Raw genomic sequence first — 25,782 nt, 5'->3', positions numbered from 1 at the left:
GTAAAAAATAACTACATTGATTACATTGCCTGTTATGAATGGGACAAGTTCATCTTGGGGTGATCACATGTATTTTAATTTCAGATTCGACATGGGCTGACAAAGAGTTACAATTGAACCAACCAACCAGAACTATGGAAAGCCAGCAACGTCAACATCAATGAATGTTTGTTCAAAATATTTTCTAAACATGATGTATAATCATATTTCATTGTTTCCTTGAAAAACTCAATGTGCTTCTCTTTGTTTACAAAAAACATCATGTAAATTTCCTGGAGAAAAAAAATTATAACGTTGTTGGATTTCCATATAGTGTTTAAGATGATCAGCTCAACCGTACTCTTTGTAAGACGGGGCCCTATACTCCGAAGACAGAAAGTGAAAATTCCTCTCAAAATATTATCGTTGTAAGGATTAAAATCGGCATGCACATATAAGAATTGATATTGTAGACTATATAACATATTTTAAGTATGTGCTATATATCACTCAACGTATGCAGTTTTAGTAGTCAATATCTGTCAGGATAGTGACTCACTAGTATGGGTCAAAGATAACAAAATATCGCCTCTGAAATATACCCAGGAAGCAAGGAAAAGTGGGATCGATACCTTTTAAATGAGAAAGCTCAAATCGACATTCGACAAATCGAACCAGTGGGTTCCAAAAATTGGATATCCCAGATTCCTTTAGACAATTTGAACTAAATGAGCATATACTTCTGGTTATGGATGACTTTTGATATATTGTGCAGATTCGTGAAAACTAGCAGTGCATCATATAATGACTTTGCCGATGGGTTTTAGACATCAGAAGCATGTTCTGTGAGCCGTTGTTTAGCCAGTTCGTTGGTATGCGTTTAAGGGGAAGTTCACCCTGACAAAGAGTTTATTGTAAAATAGCAGAAAAAATAATGAAAAATATTGCCGAAGGTTTGAGAAAAATTCATCAAATAATTAAAAAGTTATTAGAATTTCGATGATTTGATTTGTGACGTCATATGCGAGCAGCATTCGTACATAGTGAATGGTAAAAAAATCAATGAAATGTCATTTTCTCAGAAAATTGAAAATGGTTCACTGTACCTTTTGTATATCAATAGACTAATCATTTCACACCCGATCATGAATAGAAACCAAAATTAAGTCATCAGGAACCATACAAAATTTGAAATTCATGCATTTTATATTACATAACAAGTGGGGCAGCTGCTCGTTTATGACGTCACAAATCCAAAACTTTGAACTCTAATAACTTTCTTACTCTTTAACGGATTTTCCTCAAACCTTCAACAATATTTTTTACTATTTTATCTGCTATTTTTACAACAAAAGTTTTATTCAGGTTGAACTTCCCCTTTAATAGCATCACGCATACTTCTCGACGTTACCCTCGAAAACATATGAGGGCCCTCCTGCATGTTGTCATCTATCAAGAAACATCCCAGAAACAAACTTGCATGTCTGTTTGACTTTTCCATTGTGGCTAATCAACAGACATATATTTATACATCAACAGACCATGTTCATCTTTCTTGATATCATCCATGGCAAGCGAACATGATTTTGCAGTTGTCAAACATTGTCTGACCGAACTTGTTCAACGGAGAAGTATCTAAAGGGAAGCCTGCAACAAGAACCATGCAATGATTGTGATTTTTTACCAAATTGCTAAGAAAGCATAATGCTTTTAAGCAAGCAACCAGTGGACCGAATGCTTGTGGTCCTTTCCGAGGGACCTGGTAATGTGGACTAACGCCTTACCAATGGCCCTGGTGCATCACATAGGATCATACCCGGGTCACCCTATACCAAAACCCCCGCTCTACCAAATCTATTACGCCTCCTCTATTCCGCAGTTCTGTTAATTACTTTGTGCTGATATCAATGCAATGAATTTTCCTGAAATTGGATGGTTGGGACTTTTCTTCGGGGTATGCGTTCTGTTGCACTGCAAATGTTGAAAACATTGTTACCCTGTGCGCTTAATTGAGATTGGGTCTGTCAAGGGTACTGGCACTTTCAATTAAGAACGTGCCTTGTTTGTCATTGTCAAAGCCTGGGCGATAACTGAACTTCAAAGTCGACAATGATTCTTAAGGATGTGTCACATATTAGCCTTACTCTGGGACGAGACAGTGATAGAAAATTCCTAATGTACAAAAAATTTGACACTTTTGAAAGTTTTTTCACCAAAAATGTAAATATATGTTCCTATGTACAATACAGTTCATACTCAAAATTACACATCTGCTATCTCACATAATTTACATAGCATAATTACACGTCATAAATCATTACATTTGGCCGAGCCAAATGTAAAATGCCTTGCAGGACTATCATTAAATAGAAATATATATATATCGATCAGTAATTTAAAGCCAGCAAAAAAAAAGTCATCTGCTAAGAACAACACTTTCGCCTAAAGTGTTGAAAGAATATAAAGCTGTAATATAATCAGAAGGATCCTGACTCTTGTATGGCCACAATCTTTTTCATTTTCAAAATACTATATAAGATTACTATACACACACAAAAAAAGGAAGTGATTCTAATGATCTTTTTTGTATGTATGATTGAAAGGAATACCTATTATGAAAGTGAAGATGCTTTAATAGAGTATTTGATTATATGAATGTGTTGATTACTATCTATAGTGGTGAAATAAGTTATTGCAGTTACTTCTATTTTCGCATTGCCTTGAAATCGACAAACAAGGATGTATGCATCTTTTATTGAAAATCATTTGTGTTTGGCCAAATGAAGTGATATCAAGAATAGAAGATGGGTTTTTGAAGAGGCGAAGGTTCAAATCTACAGTAATGAAAAATCAAGTTTCATGCATTTTGTAAAAAAAGTGGCTTACAATATAATAAAAATAGAAATCATACACTTTCTGACTTTGATTTGAATAATCTGTTATAAAGCTTCCTACCCCCCTTGAAAAAAAGCCCCCAAAACAATGGAGGAAATTATTACGCCATGAGGGCAAATTTGAGCATTGTTTGCAATAGATTTCAATCTAAATGCAATATAATAAACTGGTTGCAATATGATACTGTAACTTTATAACAACATCATACTACTAACTTGATAATGCAGTTATATCAAATAGAAAAACTTAAGCGATTTGTAAAACCAGAGACTTCACCGCTTTCCATCATAGCCATGAAACTGCGATGATGCAAGATTACGGAAGCTTCGCAATACTAGCAGCTTGGCTTTTCCAGGAGCTAACACAAACTCAACAACAAAAATTATCATCAGCAGCAAGATACATGCTTAAATAATGTACTTGTCAAACCTCCAACAGTGCTAGGCATGCTCGTTGAATGTTTCATCGGTCTTAAAATTAATCAACAAATCAATTTTTAGATCATGCAATATCGACCATCAACATTGCCAAGTCTAGGAATTATATTCCAAGCTGTCTCAAATGATTTCCTAAACACGGTTTAATAATGGGAGCTTTCATCAATCTCTCACAATCAGTTCTACGATCGTTTCGTTGACGAAACATCTTCTTGTACGATATGTAATCTAAAGTGTTTCTCAAAGAAAATCACATTTTGTTTACATGTATCAAGAGCAAGTTTTCTTAGCTCCACACCCAGTCACAATAAGCTGTTTAGTCTGAACCTATTGATCACCGAGGAGGTTCATCCAGTTGGTGTGATAAGACATGAAAATGTCTTTTCAATGCAAAGCAGGAAAAATTCACCAGTTTTGGCAAGATTTTTCCTGCGACGCTGCAAGCTCCATCAGACCTACTCCTAAGCTACAACGAAAGTGTGATGAAGATCACAGCACTGCAGGCGAAAGCTTTCAAGGATAGAGGATACCTTCTTGGACTGTGATAAAAAGAATGTTTCCTCACATCTATATATATATACCTGGGGGGTGTTCACAAAGATTTAAATATGACTTAGAGCCACACTTAAATGTGTAGTTGTGAGCGGTATAAAAGGCAAGACAGCATTGGTCAGATCATGCCAAGAGGATGCGCACTACTGTGTATCGATCAATAAGACTGCGTGTTGAATATCATGTACAAGTCAGCATACAAGTGCGACGTACATGTAAGTCGTACTTAAATCTTTGTGAAACAACACCTGGGTGCTAAATCAAAATGTTCAGTGACTGATCTTGCAATTGTTTTTTTTATCTTATTGATTGTAAACTGTATTTAATGCAATCAATCATACAAATATATTTTGATGATCAATTGCAAAGTTTTGTGTTAGAGAGCCCTGAGCCCCGTAACACAAAGCATAGCGATAGATGACAGGGCTGATATCTATGACTGATTCATACACAATAATCAATGCAATTAATCGTAGAGATCAGCCCAACGATCAATTGATAAGCTTCACGTAACCGGCCCTGGTGATGTTTCAGGCTAAACAGCAATATTGATCATCAAAACCCTACGATTGCGAATGCCCTAGAAAAGATACGTCTCTGGCTTTACAAAAAATGCTAGCTCAATCGTCGTCTGACCACTCTGCCTCATAATCGCTAGATACTTGACTGTCCTCGTCGGAGCTGAGTTCGACTGCTATACGACGTCGTAGGATGGCTTCTACGCTGTTTGGTGCGGGTTCGCTGTGTCTCTGCTTCTCTTCTTGTACCTCTACTTTCCTAAGTTTCATTCCTGAAAGGAAACCAAAATAAAAATTCCACGATGAAATCATTGTTTTGTTGACATTTTTTGTACTCGCTCATTTCAGGGGTTTTTGGACATAGAATCAAGAGCAACTTCAAGGTGAAAGACAGTAGTGCAGCAAATTACTTCATGAGAAAGTCTTTTAAATCACTGTTAATTGTCAAAATATCATCATACTTCTAGATCTTGTACATTAATGTCAACTTATCTTTGTAAAATCATGAAATCTTAGCTAAAAATCTATAATTCTGATGATACTAATGCAGAAAAGCATATGTGGAACAGTGTATTAATATTGCCTCGAAAATTACCCAAAATTTAATAGTCAGTTCTTGTATAGCGCATAACACACTACTATGAATAACGTCTCTATGCGCTTCCAAAGGACTTGGATATTATTGTCCAAGCTGTAGCTCAAGCAGCCTTTAAGCGCTCAGTGCATTTCAAGGAATAAATTCCTGCCAGGTACCATTCACCTCACCTGGATTGAGTGAAGCACAATGTGGATAAATTTCTTGCTGAAGGAAACTACGCCATGATTGGGATTTGAACCCACAAAACTCTATTTCAAAGTCCGGAGACTAATCCACTGGGCCACAGCCTTCCACATTTGACGGGATTCTGTGCTTACTTTTCTCATTTCTCTGCAATTACCTTTTTCTTCCTGCGCTATTTGCCACATATTTAACATACAACCACTTTGTTGGTAATTTCATTGGATTCTGTTCGAACTCATTTTCAGATTGTCACCACAACTGGTATTTATCTTTAAAATTACAAATTCAATTCCAAGTTGAATTTTGGTATGTAACATATTACTCGACTGGCCAGATCACACAACACAATGGAAAAGAAAAGTCAAATTTCATTCATTTCTTAAAGAAATCTCTACAGTGCTCAGTGATGCTGGGATTTTTTTTCTCTCTCTCTCAAAAGCGGAAAAAAATTGATTTTAATACAAGCGGAAAAAATTTGATTTTAATACAAGCAGAAAAATGACAGACTTGTAATGAAGAATTGGTATAAATCCATAAAAGAATAAGAGATAGATACGGTTAGGTTTTAATTTTGTGATGTTACATGTACATGCATGCAGCTCCCTCACATGCAATAAATCATGAAATTAGAATTCAATTAATAGTAATTTTTCAATGTGTAAAAAACAGCATTTGGGATTATATATTGAATGCACAGGTAAAATCTTTAAATTTTGGGGGGGGGGGGGTTGGAAAAGATTACTTTCAGGATTTTTTAAAATCAGAATTAGACGACATATTCGGGAGCTGCAAGTACACGTGTCACGAAATTCATTACTTAAAATGCTGAACTCTCTTCATTCATATGTTTCTCTCAATTTTCTGCTTTAATGAAGGGAGAACTTCCATTTTAGGAAAGCAGATACATCTCACAGAGCCAAAGAAGCCATACAAACCTTCTTTGATTGCTGCTAATAGATCACTTCTTGGATCACTGGCTTGTACTGGTGGCGGCTTGTTGGGCGAGTTGACAACAGGACTAGTATTGTTGGGATTAGCAGCCGGATCTGGTTGAGTGGATGGTAGCCTGAACTGATCAGGGGGTGGTGGGGGTGCGGCAGGGACATTGTTGTTGGTGGCAGGTGGCTTCTGAACCTGGATCCCACCAATGGGCGGTGGAGGAGGCGGGGCAGGGCCGCCCACGGGGGGAGGGGGAGGTGGCGGGGGAATGTTGTTTGGAAGTGGCTGCGACAATACTGGCTGCGGCGCCTGGGCCGGGGCGTGGTTATTCATCATGACGGGTTGCTGCGGCGGCGGTGGCGGAGGTGGGAGGTCGCTCGCGCTCGAGTAACCGGACGTCCCAGAGCTGAGGTAGCTCTGCTGTTGAGGCACATCGGGTGGCGGGGGTGGTGGCATCATCGGGGCGTGGTTGTTCATGGGTGGTGGTTGCGGTTGCTGTTGCTGGCTGGGCGGGCGCGCTGGCGCCGGTCTAACCGGCCTCAACACCACATCCCCATTCATGGGAGGCTCCCCACCCTGCGATACCGGAGGAGGCGGTGGACCCTGTGTCGGTTTCCTTCGCATCGACTGACCGTTGATGCCCGAGTCATCGGATGGCGTACTGGAGATAATGGAGTCGGAGTGCGATATCCTGTGTTTGGCTGGATCTTGGTTGACCTGGTTCGATGATATATGGGTGTTTGTTATACTCTGCTGCGGTCTCTGTTGCTTAGCAAACTCTGCCCCGTCTGCGTACATCTGATAACGATTCTTCCTCGTATTGACAGGGACCTTTGGCACTGAACCCTTGTCTGTTGCTGGCTTCTTTTGCTGTTCAAAAAAGAAAATAGAAATATATTTTGTCGACTGATCTCATTTTCATTTAAATACCTGTAAGATGCAAGCTAAACCTCATCTACAGTATAACTCAAATTCAAAATCAATACAAAAGTAATATGGCAGTTGACATTCCCACCTTTCCAAGGCTGACATGTCATTGTTCTATAAACATGACTCAAGAGAACAATTTCATTTTAGCAGATCTTTTATTCCACCCATCCAATTATACTATTTCAACAAATACCGAACTTGGATAGTTCTTTAGATGAATAATTACGGGAGGTGGATAGGGAGCAGAATGGGGAGTTGCTTTTGCTTTAATATGTCACAAGCATGTGTATGTGTTTGACCAAGGGTGTAATCACCAAAATGGGAATAATGTAATACGGACTTGACGAACTAGCACAAAGCATTACACAAATTGGATATAAATGAAAGGAGAATGGACCATGTCTGATTAGAAGGAATGGGAATTAGATTAGGTCAAAATAGACCAAGATGGCAATTTATCAAAGAAATATCCACAAAGGAACAAAAAACATACTCTTCTCCTCCTCTTTTTCCTAATGTTATTCTCGATGTCTTTCCGTTGTTCGTTGCACCATCTCTCGAAGAAGAACTTGGGATCTGTGTAGAATTTTAGACCGTCTTTTCCATCCTCCCTGCAATCGATGAAGAGAACGAAAAACAAACATGTAGAGTATCAAGCGTAGAGGAAATTTACATGACGTCAATCTAGATGTGATCATCTTTTTAGATACGATATTCAGACTCAGCATTCCTGTATAAACTACTTTGCTGGTTATGGATACAAGTAACTGCACTACTGGCCCACTGAGTATCAATACATAGTTCATGCAAGACCACCATTTATAAATATGTAGTATTCCAAGGTTGTATCAAAACATACCACTTTTGCTTATTATTTGAATAGCACCAAGCTCTCTCTCTCGTTCACCCATGTCTTTAAAAATTAGAGTAGGTGGAAAACAAGCTGTCCCAGGCTGGCTGTGTAAATGTATTTGGGTATCGAAGGCTTACATGTATATTTATTAGTGATCTATCCTTTGAAACTGAAAGGCCTTTGACTGAGAATTAGGTTCAGGCAAAGAGATAAGTCGATGTATTGTGTAAAACTCTCAGGAAATAACATTTATCAGTATGCTCATGTCTCAAAAGTTGAAATTTTGCATAAAGCAGTGCTTTTTGGACAAATTCAAGAATATTCATAGGTCAATTAACTTTTGTTTATTGAATTGACCTTATCATTCACACATGCATATTATGCACAAATGGATAAAACTAATTTCAAATGTTGTGCAACCGAGAGTGTTGTCATCAATTGAAGTGCAAGTTTAATTCTCTTAAACAAGTATCGATTCAAACTTGCTTAATCCTCCAATCCCAAGACAAGGATTACCTGAACACATTTAGCATTTCTAGAGCGGGGATTGGATCACTTTGGTGATAGAGGGTGGCCAGGGCTGGAGGGCGTGTCTCTGGTGTAAGCAGCATAGTGTCTGGCTGCTGAGAACACTGGTATGGTGTAGGGTCCTCATCCAGGAAAACTATTCCATATTATCGGTGGCAGCAGTGGGATTGTAAAGCATGTGTTTGTTTTAGATTCATTATTTGGGGATATACCTTTCTTTCAAGATTTATCTCAGTCATGTATCAAAAATCAATCAAATAAACTATGAATCCATTAATGGCTGACAACAATGATGCTGATGTGAAATGAGTGACTGAGGAAATTTTTTATTAGAAAAATGTGTCCCTGAAGTACCTGTACAAGTTCAAGAAACCTGTATCATGCATGCAACTTTGGTGGAAAGCATGTGCTATTCAATGAGGTCAACTCTTTTGCAAATGTCAAATTATTCATGCCACACTTATAATATACCCAACTTAACCAGACATGAAAAGAATTTGTAATGATTTTTTCACCTACTCATATGACAAAATGAAACAAAACCCAGAAAAGATTGTTATTAATCAAAGGACTACTTGGCAACGACATGAAGTGTACATGTAGCGTAAGAAAATTATGATTTTGTGGCAGTGGTAGAGAACTGGCCTTATGTTGCACACAAAAATATTCTAATATCAAAACTGCTGTTAGCCCAAAGTGGAAAATGAAACAAAAATAATGAACAGAAACTATACAAAGTCATGAAAAAAAATCTGTTCAATTGATATTAAATTGTACATGCAACATTGAAAGATATTTTCAATTTTTCATTTTCTCCCAGTTCTATAAAAACAAGCTCAAATCTGTGACCAAACTCTCGTAAAAATTTCTTTCGTTTGTTTGGCAGTTCCTTCATTTGTTTGGCAGTTCAACTGCGGCCTTTTTTTCGCAATCAACAGAAGGACACAAGAAAGCTTGCAAACGATTTTGTATCCTCTTTTCTACACCAAACCCTCTTTTACAGTGAAAAGTTTATGTAGACTGGTAGTAGGAGCCAAATATTCAATCACTATCTCTCCCCTTCATATTTACATTTCACTTGACCGAACGTGATTCGATTGGATGGTATTTACAGACCACTTGTCCAGATTGAGGAATGCGAATATGGATTAACTTTCCCTTTTCCCTTCTTTAAGATGTCCTGTTATTCACCCAAATAGGATTTCTTTTCACAAAGCAATTACAAATCCACCATTTCTATGACAAATTAACTATCAGCTATTGCTAATAAAAGTATTTTAGTAGCGTTACATGCATCATTGTTAATACCAAGGAGTTACCAGCATGTAACATGTACGTAAACAAGTGTTTTAATAAAGCATGCCAACTGACTGCCCATCACCAAAATAACCTTAAGAAATCTGACAGTATCAAGCAATTATTGCAAGCAGTATTACACAACCATCAGACAACTGTCTAAAGAATATGTTACCACCACAACATCTATTTCAATAAAATATGGAAAACACTATGATTCAAGTGGCAACAATGTAGAGCTCCCCCAATGCGACAGAGTGGGTATAAAGTGAGAGTGGCACCATACATTTATTTTCATGTTAGTTTATAACCACATGCCTATGGCCAAAGACCATGTACTGAGCCAGTAAAAAAATCAATAGAAGATATATTTCAGGCTTCATAAACATTAATTAGCAATTTGTGCTAACCACTGTACTATATGATCATGATTTTTTATATCACAAAACGACAAATCAAATGTCAAGACCTCTGCCAGATATCATAAGTCCAAGGGCTAAGTTTTTTTTTTGTTCTTTACACAAGATTTATCTAAATGGAGTTTGTTGTCCTTTTGCCTTCAATTTCACCCCCTTACCACTAATGTGAAATGATGTTGATTGAGAATTTACCATGCTAAAAGAAAAATTATCAGCACACATCTATATGGCTCACCATAAAGGGTTAATGCTTGAATAAAATGTCTATTCTTATAGTCAGTAAAGGGGACATTTAATAAAGCTGTTTGTAAACTTCCTATTAAAGTTAAGAGTGACTTTATGAACGACTGGTGATCCTTTACTTGCGATAAATGATATTCACCATTAAATGTTCATTGGTGACTGTTTTAGCGTGTGAGAAAGGTTCACCAGTCACTCTCAATAGAAACAGCTTTTATGAAACACCCACCTGGAGCCTGTTGCATAAAACGTCTTACCTGAGAAAACTCAGGTTGTTTTTACCGGAGTTTTTGCCCTGTGATAAAGTCAATGGCAGAAATCAGACTAACCTTAGTTTTCATTTTTTACCAGAGTTTTCTCAGGTAAAAAGTTTTATGCAACAGGCCCCTGGTGTTGTAAAATGGTGTATTGCACAAAGCAGACCCCCCCTCAAAAAAAGGGGGTGCCCCCCCCCTCTGAAAAAAACATGATGAATCCTGCTGGTTAACAGTCACTGCAGGCTGACTGTACAACTGCAGGCAGCACAAAAAAGGGGATCATTTTCCATTGATGCCACTCTCATTTTAAACAAACCACTCTGAAATGAGATTAGAAAGCTCCCTCTACCTGAACTGGTTGAGCAGTGATAACTTTGGCGGCTTCTCGCATCTCATGTACGTCTCCCTCATCGCCGACGGCATGGTGGGGGAGGAGACCACCTCTGTCTCCAGGGCCAGCGAACTTTTGAAGGCTTTGCGCATATGAATGTCTTGGAGGGATACTGATGGATAGAGATGGAAATATGGTGGAAAGAAAAGAAAAGGAACAAAAAATAATGATACTAACTTAAAATGTGATTTTAATTGAAGTACAGAAAAGCTCAAAAACCAAATAATCTTTGGAGAGATCATAAATTCAGAGAAAGCCTGATGGATAATCATTCCAATGGAAGGAAATGAGATGCAATGATAACCATGACTTGGTAGTTATATACTTCAAAATAATGCTGCACTTTTATAATTATTTACAAATTTGAAAAAATAACCTGTAGTTGGAAAAGGAAAATAATGTTATGGATTATAAATCAACAATATACATGTAAATATGGCAATAAAGAGAACATATATGAAACCTAAAGACAAAGAAATTAATAAATAACAATGACAATGATAAATTTTGGTTATAACTCATGACATAATGATAATGGAATCTGTAGAGAGAAATTGAATCAATAAAAAGCAACATACATGTACAGTAAGTTTAACAAACTTATCAGTCACAAATCAAATTACGTTGCAGGAAAGACAAATGCTTTCTGAAAATGGGATTCTGTTTTCTCTCTTCATTCCTACATGTAATTGTTCTGTATTGACCCAAGTGGTTATTTACAGGGGTTTTCATTTTTTTTCAGCTTGACTCTTTTTTGGGGGGGGGGGGGGTAGGGGTCTACTTTTAACAAATTTGGATAAGCTATACCATTGCAATAAATGGGGATATCCCCGGGATATCCATGGCACCTTTTTCAGGGCTCTTCTGTGCATTTTGAGCTAAATCGCCTCCCCCCCTGTGATTTTTTCCTGCGGTGAGGGACAGGGATTAACTTTAAGTCCCATTAGCCCCTAGGCGTACATTTTACTAATACCCTTTTTACACAGGATTTTCTTAACCCCGGACTATCGCTAACCCCGTACTATCCTTAACCCCGTACTATTTTTTTCCTTTTCACACATGCCAAATTGTTATTGCTAACCCCGGATAAGGAATGCTTGCTTTTTACACACGAAACTCGCTAACCCCGGACTAGTGGTTTTTGTCGATCATTCGTAGTACAAGTGCTTCACTCGTATACTTTTTACACACACTACAATTTCCTTAACCCCGTACTATAGGTAGGGCCAAATTGCCATTTAGCCCCACCTATAGTACGGGGTTAAGCTTAGCCCACTTTCGTTTTACACATGCGATCTTAACCCCGTACTATTGCTCTTAGCACCGCAATTGGTGGGATAACCCTGCTCTTTTGCAGGGCCAAATAATCCCGTACTATAGGTGGGGTTAGCCCACTTTGCAAAAACGCTGTGTAAAACGAAAGTGGGCTAAGCTTAACCCCGTACTATAGGTGGGGCTAAATTGCCATTTAGCCCCACCAATAGTACGGGGTTAAGGAAATTTTAGCCTGTCTAAAAAGGGTATAAGAGTCGGAGACTGCTATGTACATGTAATGTACAAAGATGCGTTCACACAGTAAGAAAAAAATGGCTATTAAAATTATTTTTTATACCATTTTCCCAATTTCAACCTCCAAACAGTCTACGAGCACAGCACAACTGAAAATACACATGTACTGCAGTGGACATTGCTGCAGGAATATTAGTAGTGTTTCAACTTTCAATGAATATAGATCTCCAGTTCTCCACTTCAAGAAAAATGAGAACATGACTTTGAAATTCACACTCAGGTCGGATGAAACTCTTTACTTTCATTATATACATCAAATAAAATTATTTTGCTTTCACTTTTCAAAACATATTTATTTCTTCACAACTCTTTCTTTTTCTTCCACAATGGGTGGAAAATGTTTACAATTTAAGGTATTTCACACTCTTCATACACAAAAGAAGCTGCATTTATTTCTTTTTTCTCTATTCAAAGGCCAAGCGCATCCCAACAAAAAGTTGAAATGAATGAATAATAAAAATCAAACAAGAATAACACTGAACAAAAATGTTTATCTCATTATTATTATACACTGCACATGAAATATTTCAATTTTTCTCATTCCTACATGTATAGGAGAGGCCATGTTCAATTTCCATTTATTGTTTTTAAGCACTTTATGTAAGCCTACACAAATCTTATGTAGGGAATCAATTTTATCACAAATTTGTCATAGCTGCAAATATTGAAATATTCTATAATTCATCAATAGGCCCCTATATTTTTTCTACTTTCTTTCTTTTATGTAGAGTATCAAAACATGCATAGAGGATACCTCCTAACCTTTCAAACAGAAACAAAATGGAGAGATGATTTTTTTTAATACAACAATTGGAAGGAAATAGCATGTCATACATGAGTGTTTGTCAAAATAATCAAGAAAATAGAAAACTCTTTTTAAAAGGGCATGGAATGGTTGAAATTGAAACTTAAGCGTGTTTCCTCAAACTTTAATATTGTTGAAACCAAGATACATGTACATTGTAGATTACACTTCGTGTCCTGTGCGCTGCGTGCATTGTGTGCCTCACACTACAGCATTAGACTGAGTGGAATACCAATCAATTAAACAGATGTGGAAAATGTCAATTTTCGTGGCAGATGCCAGATGTTTTGGAGATCCAACCTCCTCACCTTGCAACCTCGACCATATCTGATAGCTATTAAAAATAAAATGAATGCTCTCTGGTCCCAACAGACATGTACACTGACATGAACATGCGGTGAGTCTTCACATGGATTTTTAAACCAATTCTCTTTGGATGCAAAATAATGCAATGTAAATGGGGCATAATGTAGGAGCCTACATGTCATTGTAGCAAATAAACAGAGAATAAACCTAAATCGGCTGCATAGGCATACAGTCAAACCAGCTTTTGGGCCACCTTTAGAGAAGGACCACCTGATAAAGATTCAGTTTCCAGGCCCCTTGAACAGTAGGCCTATATGTTTACGCTTTAAAACATAACATGTATGTTTACACCAATTGGTAGCTATCCATCATCAGAATGAAAATACTGAAAACACTCGCCCGAAAGGCTCTAAGTTCACAGGCAACTCATTCAATACACATTAATATTTCCCATGATAATCCAGTACTCCAGACAATAAATTAATCTGGATGCAGGTCTACAAGTATGCTACATACAGATGTCGACCTCCGAGTTGGCATTTAGACCTTTTTTTTTAATTCTCACAAAATGGGTTGTCTACATACATGTAGGTATATATTCTGAAAGCCTGTCTCTACAGAATTAATACCAAATTTGAGATCAAAATTCCTATCATAAAGAATAACTTTGATCCTATGCAAACAAATTTTTGAATACATTATAAAAGGATAGAAAAGCGTTAAGTTACGAGCGTCTGAAAAACATCCAAACTTTGAATGAAATTATTTCAATATCATGTTTTGGAGGTAAGGCAAGGTTTGTAAAATCACTGACCGACATTTGTAATAAAAGTGGATATCAACTTCATGAAAAAGGAGACAATGCCTTGAGGGGGCTTTCATACTTTAAGTAATATTTCAACCCTAATATGATTTGATGTCAACTGACTCAACTCCATTATCAATTACAGTGTATGAATATAACATTCCATCTTCCACCACCCTACCCCCTCCCCCACCCCCTTGACTACAATTCCCATTCTTCTTGAACTCAAGTTGCTCAACTGTACTGGTCAGAGCTTGCTGTCCTTGTGATGCCATAAGGCGGTTTCAGACCGCCTCGAAGTTCGCCAGTTCCAGGTATTCTCTGATCGGGAAATTTACCCCGATCAGAAAATACCAGGTATTTTGGTAATGTGAAAGCAAACTATGCGTAATTTCCCCGAAAGAAAATACCCGCTAAATAGTAGGTACTTGGCGAAATTACGAGAACTTTCGTGGGGATTTTTCCAAGGTCGCAGGTATTTTGGCGATGTGAAAGCAAATTACGGGAAATTTTATCCCAGCGTGTCGTTGGGCGCGGCGGCGTGGGTGGCTGCTGGGCTAGTGATTTTGAATCTCCCGCCTTGCCTGCTTATCAGACCACACTGCGCATGCTCGTAACTTCAAGAACTTATCCCGAAGGATGTGTTTCGGGGCGGTGTGAATGCAGGAATAATTAACGGGTATTTTTTAGCCTTAAAAAGTTCTCGTAATTTAACGGGGATTCTTGTGATCGAGGCGGTTTGAAACCACCTATAGACTCCAAATGAAAATTAATTTACCCCGGTACATTTGTATCTTCTCATTGGGATCAAATTTTTGGATCAAATTATACAAAGTAGGCCTACACATATACAGTACATATACATGTACATGTAGGCTCATAATACATTATGTAGTCAAGTTCAATCTCAACTGTGATCTATTATTGATAGGCAAAAAGATTAATTTATCTGCTCATATCACTGTCAAATTATTTTTAAATTCTGTCTTGGATGGATATAAAGACAGTTGTCTCCACCATTTTTAGGGAACAAGGAAAGAGAACAGTGTATTTCAGTATAATACAAGACAAAACATGTACATGTAGGCTAAATCTTGATGTTTATGGCTTCCTGTCATTTTAGCACAGAGTTTACACCAGGCCTGGTCTAAGTTCGACCCGACTTAAGAATATGGGCAATAAGTTTCTTATTTTTCTACATGTATCCATTTTAATATGATATTTAGAGATTAAAAATCATAATTCTATTAAATTTTTGAAGCCTCCCAGGAAAGTTGAATTGCTATTCATTTTCAATACAAAGAAAACATACATCTACGCATGTATGTACTTTTGATATATTTCATTTTTAAAAGATTTGCTCCCCTCAAAATTTTCCATATTAATTTTTCTCACACTGATGGCATGGGATGGACAGTACATATGCAGGCCTTCATACAATATGTAATTGCAAGCTAAATGCAAAAGAAAGTAATGGGTCATTCCATGTCAATTCACCCAACGAGTTAAATCGCACCGTCTCAGGATTCGTTCATTTTTGGTATATGAGCATGATCGGTTAAGGGTTCGCATTGAGGTGAAAAATTTTTTTTAAGGTACTTTTATCAAATTTGCTTTTAAAATAATCTTTGATATCTCAGGTTTCAAAAAACTAAGTTTCATGAAGATTGATGATTCCGAAAGTACCGGAATAGTCCATTTTATTCATGGGGGTGCTGCTACCTCTCATCACGGACGGACATTTTTACTCAAATTAAATTCACTCTAGTTTTATTGTTTTTAAAGTTACTCTAATTTGGTTTGGATGTTCTTGCACTCTGAACATTTCTCTATTATCAGACATAATATAGTAGAAAAAAAATATTGGGAACTAATTTTTTTTGGTAGGTGTTAACATTTCCATTTTGAAATTTCCGTCCGTGATGGAAAAAAAGATGAAAAGTTTTTTTATTCTTTATCAGAGTAGAAATAAAAAATAAAAAGGTTTAGAGGTATCTCTCTAAACACTGTACATTATTTTATTTGAACATGGCTAAAATCCATACATTTTATCCATATCATAAAGTCAGTCAAAAATGATCACGGACGGACATTAATTTGATCACGGACGGACAAAGTTAATTCACTCAAATTCATTTCACTCTAGTTTTATTGTTTTCAAAGTTACTCCAATTTTTTTAATGGTCTTGCACTCTGAACATTAATCTATCATCAAACATAAATTAGTAGGAAAAAAATATGGGAAGTAAACTTTCCTTGTAGATGTTAACATTTCCCGTCCGTGATGAAATTAATGTCCGTCCGTGATCACTTTTATTAGGATAATGTCTATGGACTCGGCTTTTTATTCTTTATCAGAATAGAAACAGAAATAAAAGTGTGTAGAAGTATTTCACTGGACACTGTTCATCATTTTATTTGAACATAGCTAAAATCCATACATTTTATGCATTTAATAAATCAATGAAAAATGATCACGGACAGACATTAATTTCATCACGGACGGACGAGTGAAATACTTGTGGAAAGATTCATATATGCAAATGAGAAACTTTGCTGAGCAGATTATGAGTTTAATTTTAGCTTCTAATTGCAGTGAAAAATGGCTCTGAGAATTATTCAGAACTCAAATGGAATAAGCCTACAACTCTTCACAATTTTTTTGTGATATCTTTGTTTGGCCGTTATTGGGGCTATATTGTTGTCAGGAAAATTGTTAAGCATTATTGGAATGCAGATAGAGTTGAAAAGCTGCATGTACATGTATATGCCAAAAAAGCGGGAAACAAAGTATGGCAAGAACAAGTCCAAAGCTGTAGATTTCATCAATTCAAGCTTGCAGAAAGTGATGGAGAAGAAGTAGAATGCAATGCATAATCTGATAAGCAGAAAAATCAATTTTTCCATGTACAGACTTATGGATTCACAATGCTTCTAACAGAACATAGGTTTGTGAAAATTACACGAATACCTTTTTTCGAAGTCCATTTTGGAGCTAATTTTAAGCAAATCGCTTATCTGGTAAACTGTGAAAATGCATAAAGCTTGCAATGTAGTGTTTAGAAGTTAAGCTTTGGATTGGAATATCAATTTCAATTTTGGATTCGGTCAGGGCCTAAATACATGAGGGCTGTTGATGTTATGGGGTGTCTCCGCTTTGATATATGCAAAAGATGGATTTAAAGAGAGCCCCTGACAAGTGTTGATCCAACAAACAAGCATAAGGATCAGTGACCTGTTAATCTTTTAGATTTAGTTTTTGGACCTTAAAAAAACATCTTTGCTCTTGGAAAATTAATGCCTAAAATCATCATGATCATAAAAATACTTGTATCAACATGATCAATAATCAACTAGCTGTTGATTTTGAACCTACTTGTATTCTACACTTTAAAAAGACAATAGGGGAAGGCGGGGTAAGTTATGACACTTTTTGCATTTTGCACGTTAGAATTGATATGACTAGTAATATTGTAGAAATAAGTACCTTACCTTTAAATTTGATTCTTGGGAAATATTTTTCACCTATATATAACTTTCTACCCCAACGCTGAATGTCATTGTGACCTTTGAAAAAAAGGATGTCAAAATTGCTCAACTTGCCCCATCTGTGGGGTAAGTTGTGCCATCGTCTGGGGTAAGTTGAGCCACAAAAACTATGTAAAAAATGTATGCGGGAAGAACCAGGATGTCAATTTTTCATTTAAAGTCTTTTCACTTGCTAATTCTCTATGAATACTAACATCTTCTGAAAGTAAAAGGACTGTCATGTGAATTTGCTCCTTTCTGCCTGCATATCAATGGCTTTTTACGTTTTTTTTTTTTTTTTTTTATTATACAGTTGTACATCACCTATTCTTTACGTTCGATTTTGACAAGAAATGTGTTAGAGCAATCGTATGTCTAGATTATACTGTGCGTCTAGCATAGAAATCAAGTTGCTACATCTTAAATCAAGTTGCAGCAACTTGATTGAAGTTGTAGCAACTTGATTGTGCAACTAATACTGTTTAATATTATTAAAATATGTACAAATCATCAAAACAATTGCATTTGTTTACCAAAAAAGTACTAAGAACTTTTTACAGAGTACTTCCATTGTATTTTAATTGTGTCCGTCCGTGATGTCCGTCCATGATGTCCGTCCGTGATGGAAAATATTTGCAATTCTCTCGGAAGTTTGATATTGGTTAAGAATTCAATATGCTGAACATAAAAGCTAACATACCCGAGTGTTAGGTGCATTAACAATAATTGGTCCATGTAAAGCTGTTTAGATAGAAACAATAAAAATGTACAAAAATTCTAAAAAACCACATTTCTATCTTGTCCGTCCGTGATATGGCACATTTAGTGGATACCTGTGTTTGTAGGTAACCATGGCAACAAACTTTTTTAATCATTCAGCATACTATGTCCTACCCTTCACTATAAAACACAAAGGAACCTTGTTCATCTTATTCCTAATTTGTTACAAGCCTTCAAAACTTTCAAAATCTATCAAATGTCCGTCCGTGATGAACCGATCATGCTCATATAGGGAGTTTGACATGGCCCATGTCCACATATTTTTTTTAGCGCAATCGGATGCACGGTTTTCCCGTTATGACACGCCCAATTTCGTTGATTTGGCCGAAAATGGGCGTGGCCGCCAAGTTTTAAGCGACCATAGCTCGGTAACTGATGGACCAAAATCAGTAAAAAAGGTATCAGTGGATAGAAAATTGAATGAACTATCTGAAAAATGTGTTATTTTTTATGTAGGGGTAATATAATGAGTGATGACCTTTTGACCTTTGCATTGACCTTGAATTTGACCCCCGGGTAACACTATTTTAGGTCAATATTTTTATATCTGAATTCCTAACATTATTTTTACACAATATCAAAAAATTGGAAGTGTATTATTTTTTCTCTGTCTTAAAACCACTCTCAAAATATGCTTTCTTACTGCAAAAATTCTCATTACAGTCCCACACATATCTATTTGTGCTGGGTCAGTGAACGTGCATTCAATACTTGTGATGCAATAAGGGATGGATGCACTCTTTTACTGAAGCTGTACAATTCATGTCTTTCCACTGTTCTTAAACATATAGTTTATGTCCAGCCAAACTCAGTAAACAGTAATAACATGTTTTATCATGGAGGAATAGTTCCCTGCCCATAATTACCATATGAGGCAGATACATGTATGACCCACTGTAATTTCTTTGTAATGTAAACAAATTTTCACTGTGTGGGTTTCATGTACTGGATTGTTCCCAAAGTGTACAATGTATACAAATTGATCCATTGAGCTGAGCCCCTCCCCCCCCCCCCACCAAAAAGGCATTTCATAAATTGTAATGTATGTAGAATTACATGTAACCAGATTCACTGATAAGATAATAAGACACTTGTTCCTGCTGAACCAGCTCTTTCCTCAACTTACAGCAGTTTATTTGTTTTTTGCTTTTTTTTTGCTTGGACACTTGCCTAGATATCTTATGCTATAGATGTACCATTTCATGAGTGACTATTCAGATAGCACATGTTTTGTACGTAATTTGTCCAACTTATCGAGGGAACACATTGGTTAGTGATCAGAAGTTAGATGGGGGGGGGGGACTTCCATTGACAAGTAGATAACATGCGCAACCAAAAAACGTAAAAAATATACATCTCTTTTTCAAGATATTGCATGTTACTTACATGAGTAATAAGGGTGTCAAAAACACTTAAATAACGAAAACAGGGTACATGTATTTATTTCGCTAGGAAAGCTACGTGTTTACAGTCCAATTTGCGAGGGTATAAAACATTATAATAGTTAAAATGATTAACCCTGGATTAGTACGGTAGATGAGATCTCCAAAGAGTTTGGAGACTATCCTGTCAAATTTATGCATCCTCATGGGCTAGCAAAGGAAGATATGTGTTGGGTCGGAGAAGAAAACATTGTGCTAGATTAATGCTCCGTCTTTTCATCATCATCTCAGAAATATGTCATCTCAGAAACTTATATTGCAAAAATATACCCACATTGGACACATTCTCTTGAGCTCTGATCAGTACAAGGTTGGTCCTGGGGTAGGGGGGGGGCAGTCAAATGTAGCACTGTACAGTTACACACGCGAGGCCAAATTATTTCCAAACACCACCTAAACGAGTTTTTCTCTGTGTGCAAAATAACCCCGTAAACAAGTTTTTCACGGGCTTTATTTACTATTTACACTTTTGGCCCCTAAACAAGTCGTCGCCAGAATATGACCCCGGGGAAAAAAAACATACCCTAAACACGTTTGGCCAGTCTAATAACAAAGCTTTGGAAAAAAAAATACCCTAAATGCGCTTCACCCTGCAATTGACCATTGACCAGTCTTTCAAAACTACCCCTTTTTTGAAAATTGGTGTTTTTGACATCCTTAACGAGTGCATGCGTGGCTTGCATCCAAAACTGTAAAACCACACCTTTAAATGCATTTTTTTTGTCACACGTGTGTACAGCAATATATTTGACTGCCCCCCCGGAAGATTGGTAAAATGTATTAAGGTAGTGTAATTCATGTTTCTCATGGACCTACCTCATAATGCTGATTTGCAGGCATGCACATCATTACATACATGGAAAATTTGGGAATTTCCAGTAATTAACAAAGTTTTGAGATACTTCGTATCAACATACATTATGTGTATTCACTATACAATACAGAAATTAGTATGTGTGGGACTGTAGTAAAAATATTTGCAAAAAGTATGCCTTCTTCGAGAGAAGTTGGAACAAAAACAAAAAATAATACACCTCCAGTTTTTTAATATTATATAGAAATAATGTAAGGTATTCATATATTGAAATATTTACTCAAAATAGTGTGACCCCGGGGGTCAAATTCAAGGTCAATGCAAAGGTCAAAAGGTCATCACTCATTATATTGCCCCTACATTAAAAATAACACATTTTTCATATAGTTCATTCAATTTCCTATCCAATGATACCATTTTTACTGATTTTGGTGCATCGGTTACCGAGCCACGGTCATTTAAAACTTGGCGGCCGCGCCCATTTTCGGTCAAATCACCGAAATTGGGCGTGTCATAACGGGAAAACCGTGCATCCGATTGCGCTAAAAAAAAATATGTGGACATGGGCCATGTCAAACTCCCTATATACAAAAAATGAACGAATTCTGAGATGGTGCGATTTAATTTTAATTTATTTTTGGGTGATTTGACACGGAATGACCCTATACAACAAAATTTATGTGGCAATAAAACCACCCTTAGGCTATGTCTGTCATAAATTTAAAGTTTCTGAATTCAAAGTTGGACCTTGTTCCCCAAAACAGGAAATTATATTTGCATATGATGTCACCTACATGTACTTGTGACTTTGTTACTTTGCTTGGCAACTCAAAAGTTTAACATCAAACCTCCAAACCTATTGCACTGAATGCACTGATAGCTTACCAGTATTTTTCATTTAAAAAACAGGCAAATTTACTTTTTTTACTTCAGAGAAATGAAAAATGAAATGCCTCCATAAAAAAGACTTTGGAGGAGCATATCCATCCAATCAAAGGAGTACATGTACATGTACCCTTTTCTTGCATTAACATGAATGAATAGTCAAGAGACTTCAGACCAAGCCCTGAAGTGCAGACCAGGCAATAAAAATTGTCTTCATTAATCATTAAAGAATAAATAAGTCTGCACAAAGTTTTTTTTTAGTGTAACAGGGAAACATACAGAGTATCACAGTACAACTAGTTCATAAATACCGTGTTTACACAGGGACACGGCTCGGGGGTTCGACACGCGAGCCGTGCTCAACACGGCAATTTTATGCTGTGTAAACGCGATCAGTGTGATCCGCGAGCCGTGTCGAACACGGCTTTTTCGATCCGCCAAAATCGTAGGTTTCAACCCGCGAGCCGAGTCAGACTCGGCAATTTTTTCGTGTGTAAACAGAAAGCCGTGTCGAACTCTCTTGACCTAGGTCACTGCGCGCGCTTTCACTTTTGGCATTGTTGTTGTTCGCACGGACAAGATTCGATTCCGGCGGTGAATTTCCCGCCTTTAATTTGCGACGTCATAATTCTTCTTCCGTTCGAGATCCGCGAGCCATGTTGAACTCGCCTTTTTATATGTACGTATAAACGCGATCTCTGATCCCTTCTTCGCAGTGTTCAACCCGGCTCGCGGATTCAACACGCGAGCCGAGTCAATGTGTAAACACGGTAATAGTAGTGCAAGAAATTCAACGTTTTATCAATATTTTGGCACAGTGCAGTTCCTTGGCATCAAGGTCCTACTATTAAAACTCAAAGCAGCATTCCAATTCTCTTCCTTGACCTTCAATCAATAGAAATGTTCTGCATCCAGTTCATATCCAAAAAAAAAACATGTATGTACAGAGACAAATCATGAAAATCAATTCAGACTATTAAATTGGAATAGAAAAAAAAACCTTTCAGAATAAAAGGACTTTCAAAGAACTTTTATAGTATCTTAGTATATTACAAACTAGACAAAGGTAAAGTTTAATACTAAGTTTAGAATTATTACTACATGTATACATGTATTTTGTTTTCCTACATGTACATGAAGGCCTACATACATGTGCACCATACATTTGTTCATACATGAACATGTGCAATAGCCGATGCATCTTTGATTCAGGCTTAAACAGGGATACTTGTTTCTAAACATAAATCTACATACTGTAGGGTAGAAATGATTACCCTAGAATCCGAGTGATCAAAAGTTTGTCACCCGGAAATACGTTCGAGCTTTCAATCTTGAGGGTGCAGCCATGTGTAAATAAGAACGGTACTCTAGAGCCCCGAGAAGAGATTCGATTTCCTGGACTAAAAGAAAGGTAATACCTAAAGCGATGTCTTCCTCAACTGTCAACGACCAAGATTGGTGCCAATCTAATTAAAGTCATTGAAAGGCTCAAGAGCAGGATCTTTGATATTTGAAGGAGTACAGCAGAGACAGGGCCTCTTTCAATATTAAAGAGAGCCTTTTTAGTATTCTTGCCTTCAAAACTTCCTTTTAATTCACTTTTTCCTGAGTAATTTACTTCTATATATTAGCTTGATTGATTGCTTGTTCTCATGTATTGTATGCAGTATGGAACGTTTTGTTGTTACTTCTACGGGTAAATATTCATTATTCTACGTGTAAATATTCATTATTAATCGTGCACAAATTCCTGATACAGCACCGGGGGGGGGGCAGTCAAATGTATTGCTGTATGCATGCGCAACCAACTTATTTCGAAACACCCCCTAAATGAGTTTTTTCTCTGAGTTCAAAATACATGTACATGTACGTACTATGTACCCCCTAAAGAAGTTTTTTGCTGGATTCATTTACACATTTTGGCCCCTAAACAAGTTGTCTCCAGAATATGACCTCAGGGAAGTAAAAATTGGCAATTTCAATCTGTGGCATAAATGTGTCATAAACCAGTTTGTTTGTTACCAAAGCAGGGCTTCAAATCCCCTATTAAAACACGGTTTTACAGAATACCATACAATAAATTATCCCAAATTGTCATTTTGATAAAAGCAGAAAAATCAACACGTGGGTGACAATTCAAAATCAAATGGCCAATAAAGAGAGTTTGATATTGGATTATGAGATCATCAAAACCACAAAATCCCAGTTCCGCAATTTGAGAAATGGACTGTGAAGTGATCAAGGGCAATTTATCAATGAACAACACATTTCATTGATTCTGTTATTCTCCTACATGCCTGTAAAAAGAGGTCTCTATCTCAAAAACAGATACTACTGTACAATGTATTACCCTTTTTAGACAGACTAAAATTTCCTTAACCCCGTACTATTGGTGGGGCTAAATGGCAATTTAGCCCCACCTATAGTACGGGGTTAAGCTTAGCCCACTTTCGTTTTACACAGCGTTTTTGCAAAGTGGGCTAACCCCACCTATAGTACGGGATTATTTGGCCCTGCAAAAAAGCAGGGTTATCCCACCAATTGCGGTGCTAAGAGCAATAGTACGGGGTTAAGATCGCATGTGTAAAACGAAAGTGGGCTAAGCTTAACCCCGTACTATAGGTGGGGCTAAATGGCAATTTGGCCCCACCTATAGTACGGGGTTAAGGAAATTGTAGCGTGTGTAAAAAGTGTACAAGTGAAGCACTTGTACTACGAATGATCGACAAAAACCACTAGTCTGGGGTTAGCGAGTTTCGTGTGTAAAAAGCAAGCATTCCTTATCCGGGGTTAGCAATAACAATTTGGCATGTGTGAAAAGGAAGAAAAATAGTACGGGGTTAAGGATAGTACGGGGTTAGCGATAGTCCGGGGTTAAGAAAATCCTGTGTAAAAAGGGCATATGTAATACAATCTATTATTGCGATTCTCAGGATTGTGTTTTGCATTCAAATTTGCACAAAGACCCAATACAACAATGCGCGTTGTTTCTGAATCTGCATAAAATACCATCCAAATTTTGGAGAGATGAAGAATTTGCTCAGTAAAAATCAAAGCTAAAATTTCAAGCACATATTCTAAAGCCATCACTCTCGTAACTATTGTTCGAACTTTTAAACTTGTTTAAATTGTTTAAAAGTTCAAACAATAGTTGTTAGAGTGACAGGCTCATAAAAAACAAAATGATTAAAATTTCAAACAGCATGATACATGTATATGTATTTCCCAGTGAAAAGTTACGACTAATAACAATAATAATAATAACATTTGTAGGGTGCTTTATACTGGTGTTTCAAAGCGCACAGGTTGGCAGATTATAATAATATACAGTCAATCGGTAAAAAAAAAAAAATTATGAGAAAAGGTGAGCTTTAAGTGACGATTTGAAATTTTCTACGGAGGGAGCATTTTGGATATGAATTGGGAGTTTATTCCAAAGGGTGGGAGCAATTACAGAAAATGCACGATCACTATAGCGGGTCTTAGTGCGAGGGCCATGAACTAAAATTAAATATAATTTTTAACTGTTTATATCAAAAATTGAGTGGCATTACAAGCAAAAAGGAAGTACACATCAATTCCCACTGTATATGTACATGTACTAGAGATGCTAATGTGATGATTTTATCATAAACACAAACATTCTTATCACTTTGTTTTAATAACGCATGAAGACTTCAACTTCAATTGAACTTTCAAGTGATATCATTCTTGAATATTCTTCTCTGCTTTAAAAAACAACTTGATAAAAGGGTGTTCCCCCTTCGAAAATGATATTGAGCAATTTCAGTTGCTCTTGACTGTTAGGCTAGCTTCAAGGGGTTTTGTGAATA

At 36.9% G+C, this 25,782-nt stretch overlaps 1 protein-coding gene across 1 annotated transcript in view; it reads right to left on the bottom strand.

Moving 5' to 3' along the window:
- Positions 1–2,193: 2,193 nt before the first annotated feature.
- LOC121413935 (wiskott-Aldrich syndrome protein family member 3-like) overlaps positions 2,194–25,782 on the bottom strand; it is a 49,957-nt gene continuing 26,368 nt past the window's right edge. Inside the window, exons 3-6 of the mRNA XM_041606952.1 lie at positions 10,974–11,127; positions 7,525–7,642; positions 6,098–6,971; positions 2,194–4,653 (exon numbers count right to left, since the gene is read on the bottom strand). Coding sequence (XP_041462886.1) covers positions 4,484–4,653; positions 6,098–6,971; positions 7,525–7,642; positions 10,974–11,127 — 1,316 coding nt within the window. The 3' untranslated portion in view covers positions 2,194–4,483. The remainder of the gene's footprint in view (positions 4,654–6,097; positions 6,972–7,524; positions 7,643–10,973; positions 11,128–25,782) is intronic.

Source organism: Lytechinus variegatus, chromosome 4 (assembly GCF_018143015.1).
Source record: "Lytechinus variegatus isolate NC3 chromosome 4, Lvar_3.0, whole genome shotgun sequence".
NCBI classification, from domain to species: domain Eukaryota; kingdom Metazoa; phylum Echinodermata; class Echinoidea; order Temnopleuroida; family Toxopneustidae; genus Lytechinus; species Lytechinus variegatus.
This window is presented reverse-complemented; position numbering and strand designations above follow the sequence as displayed.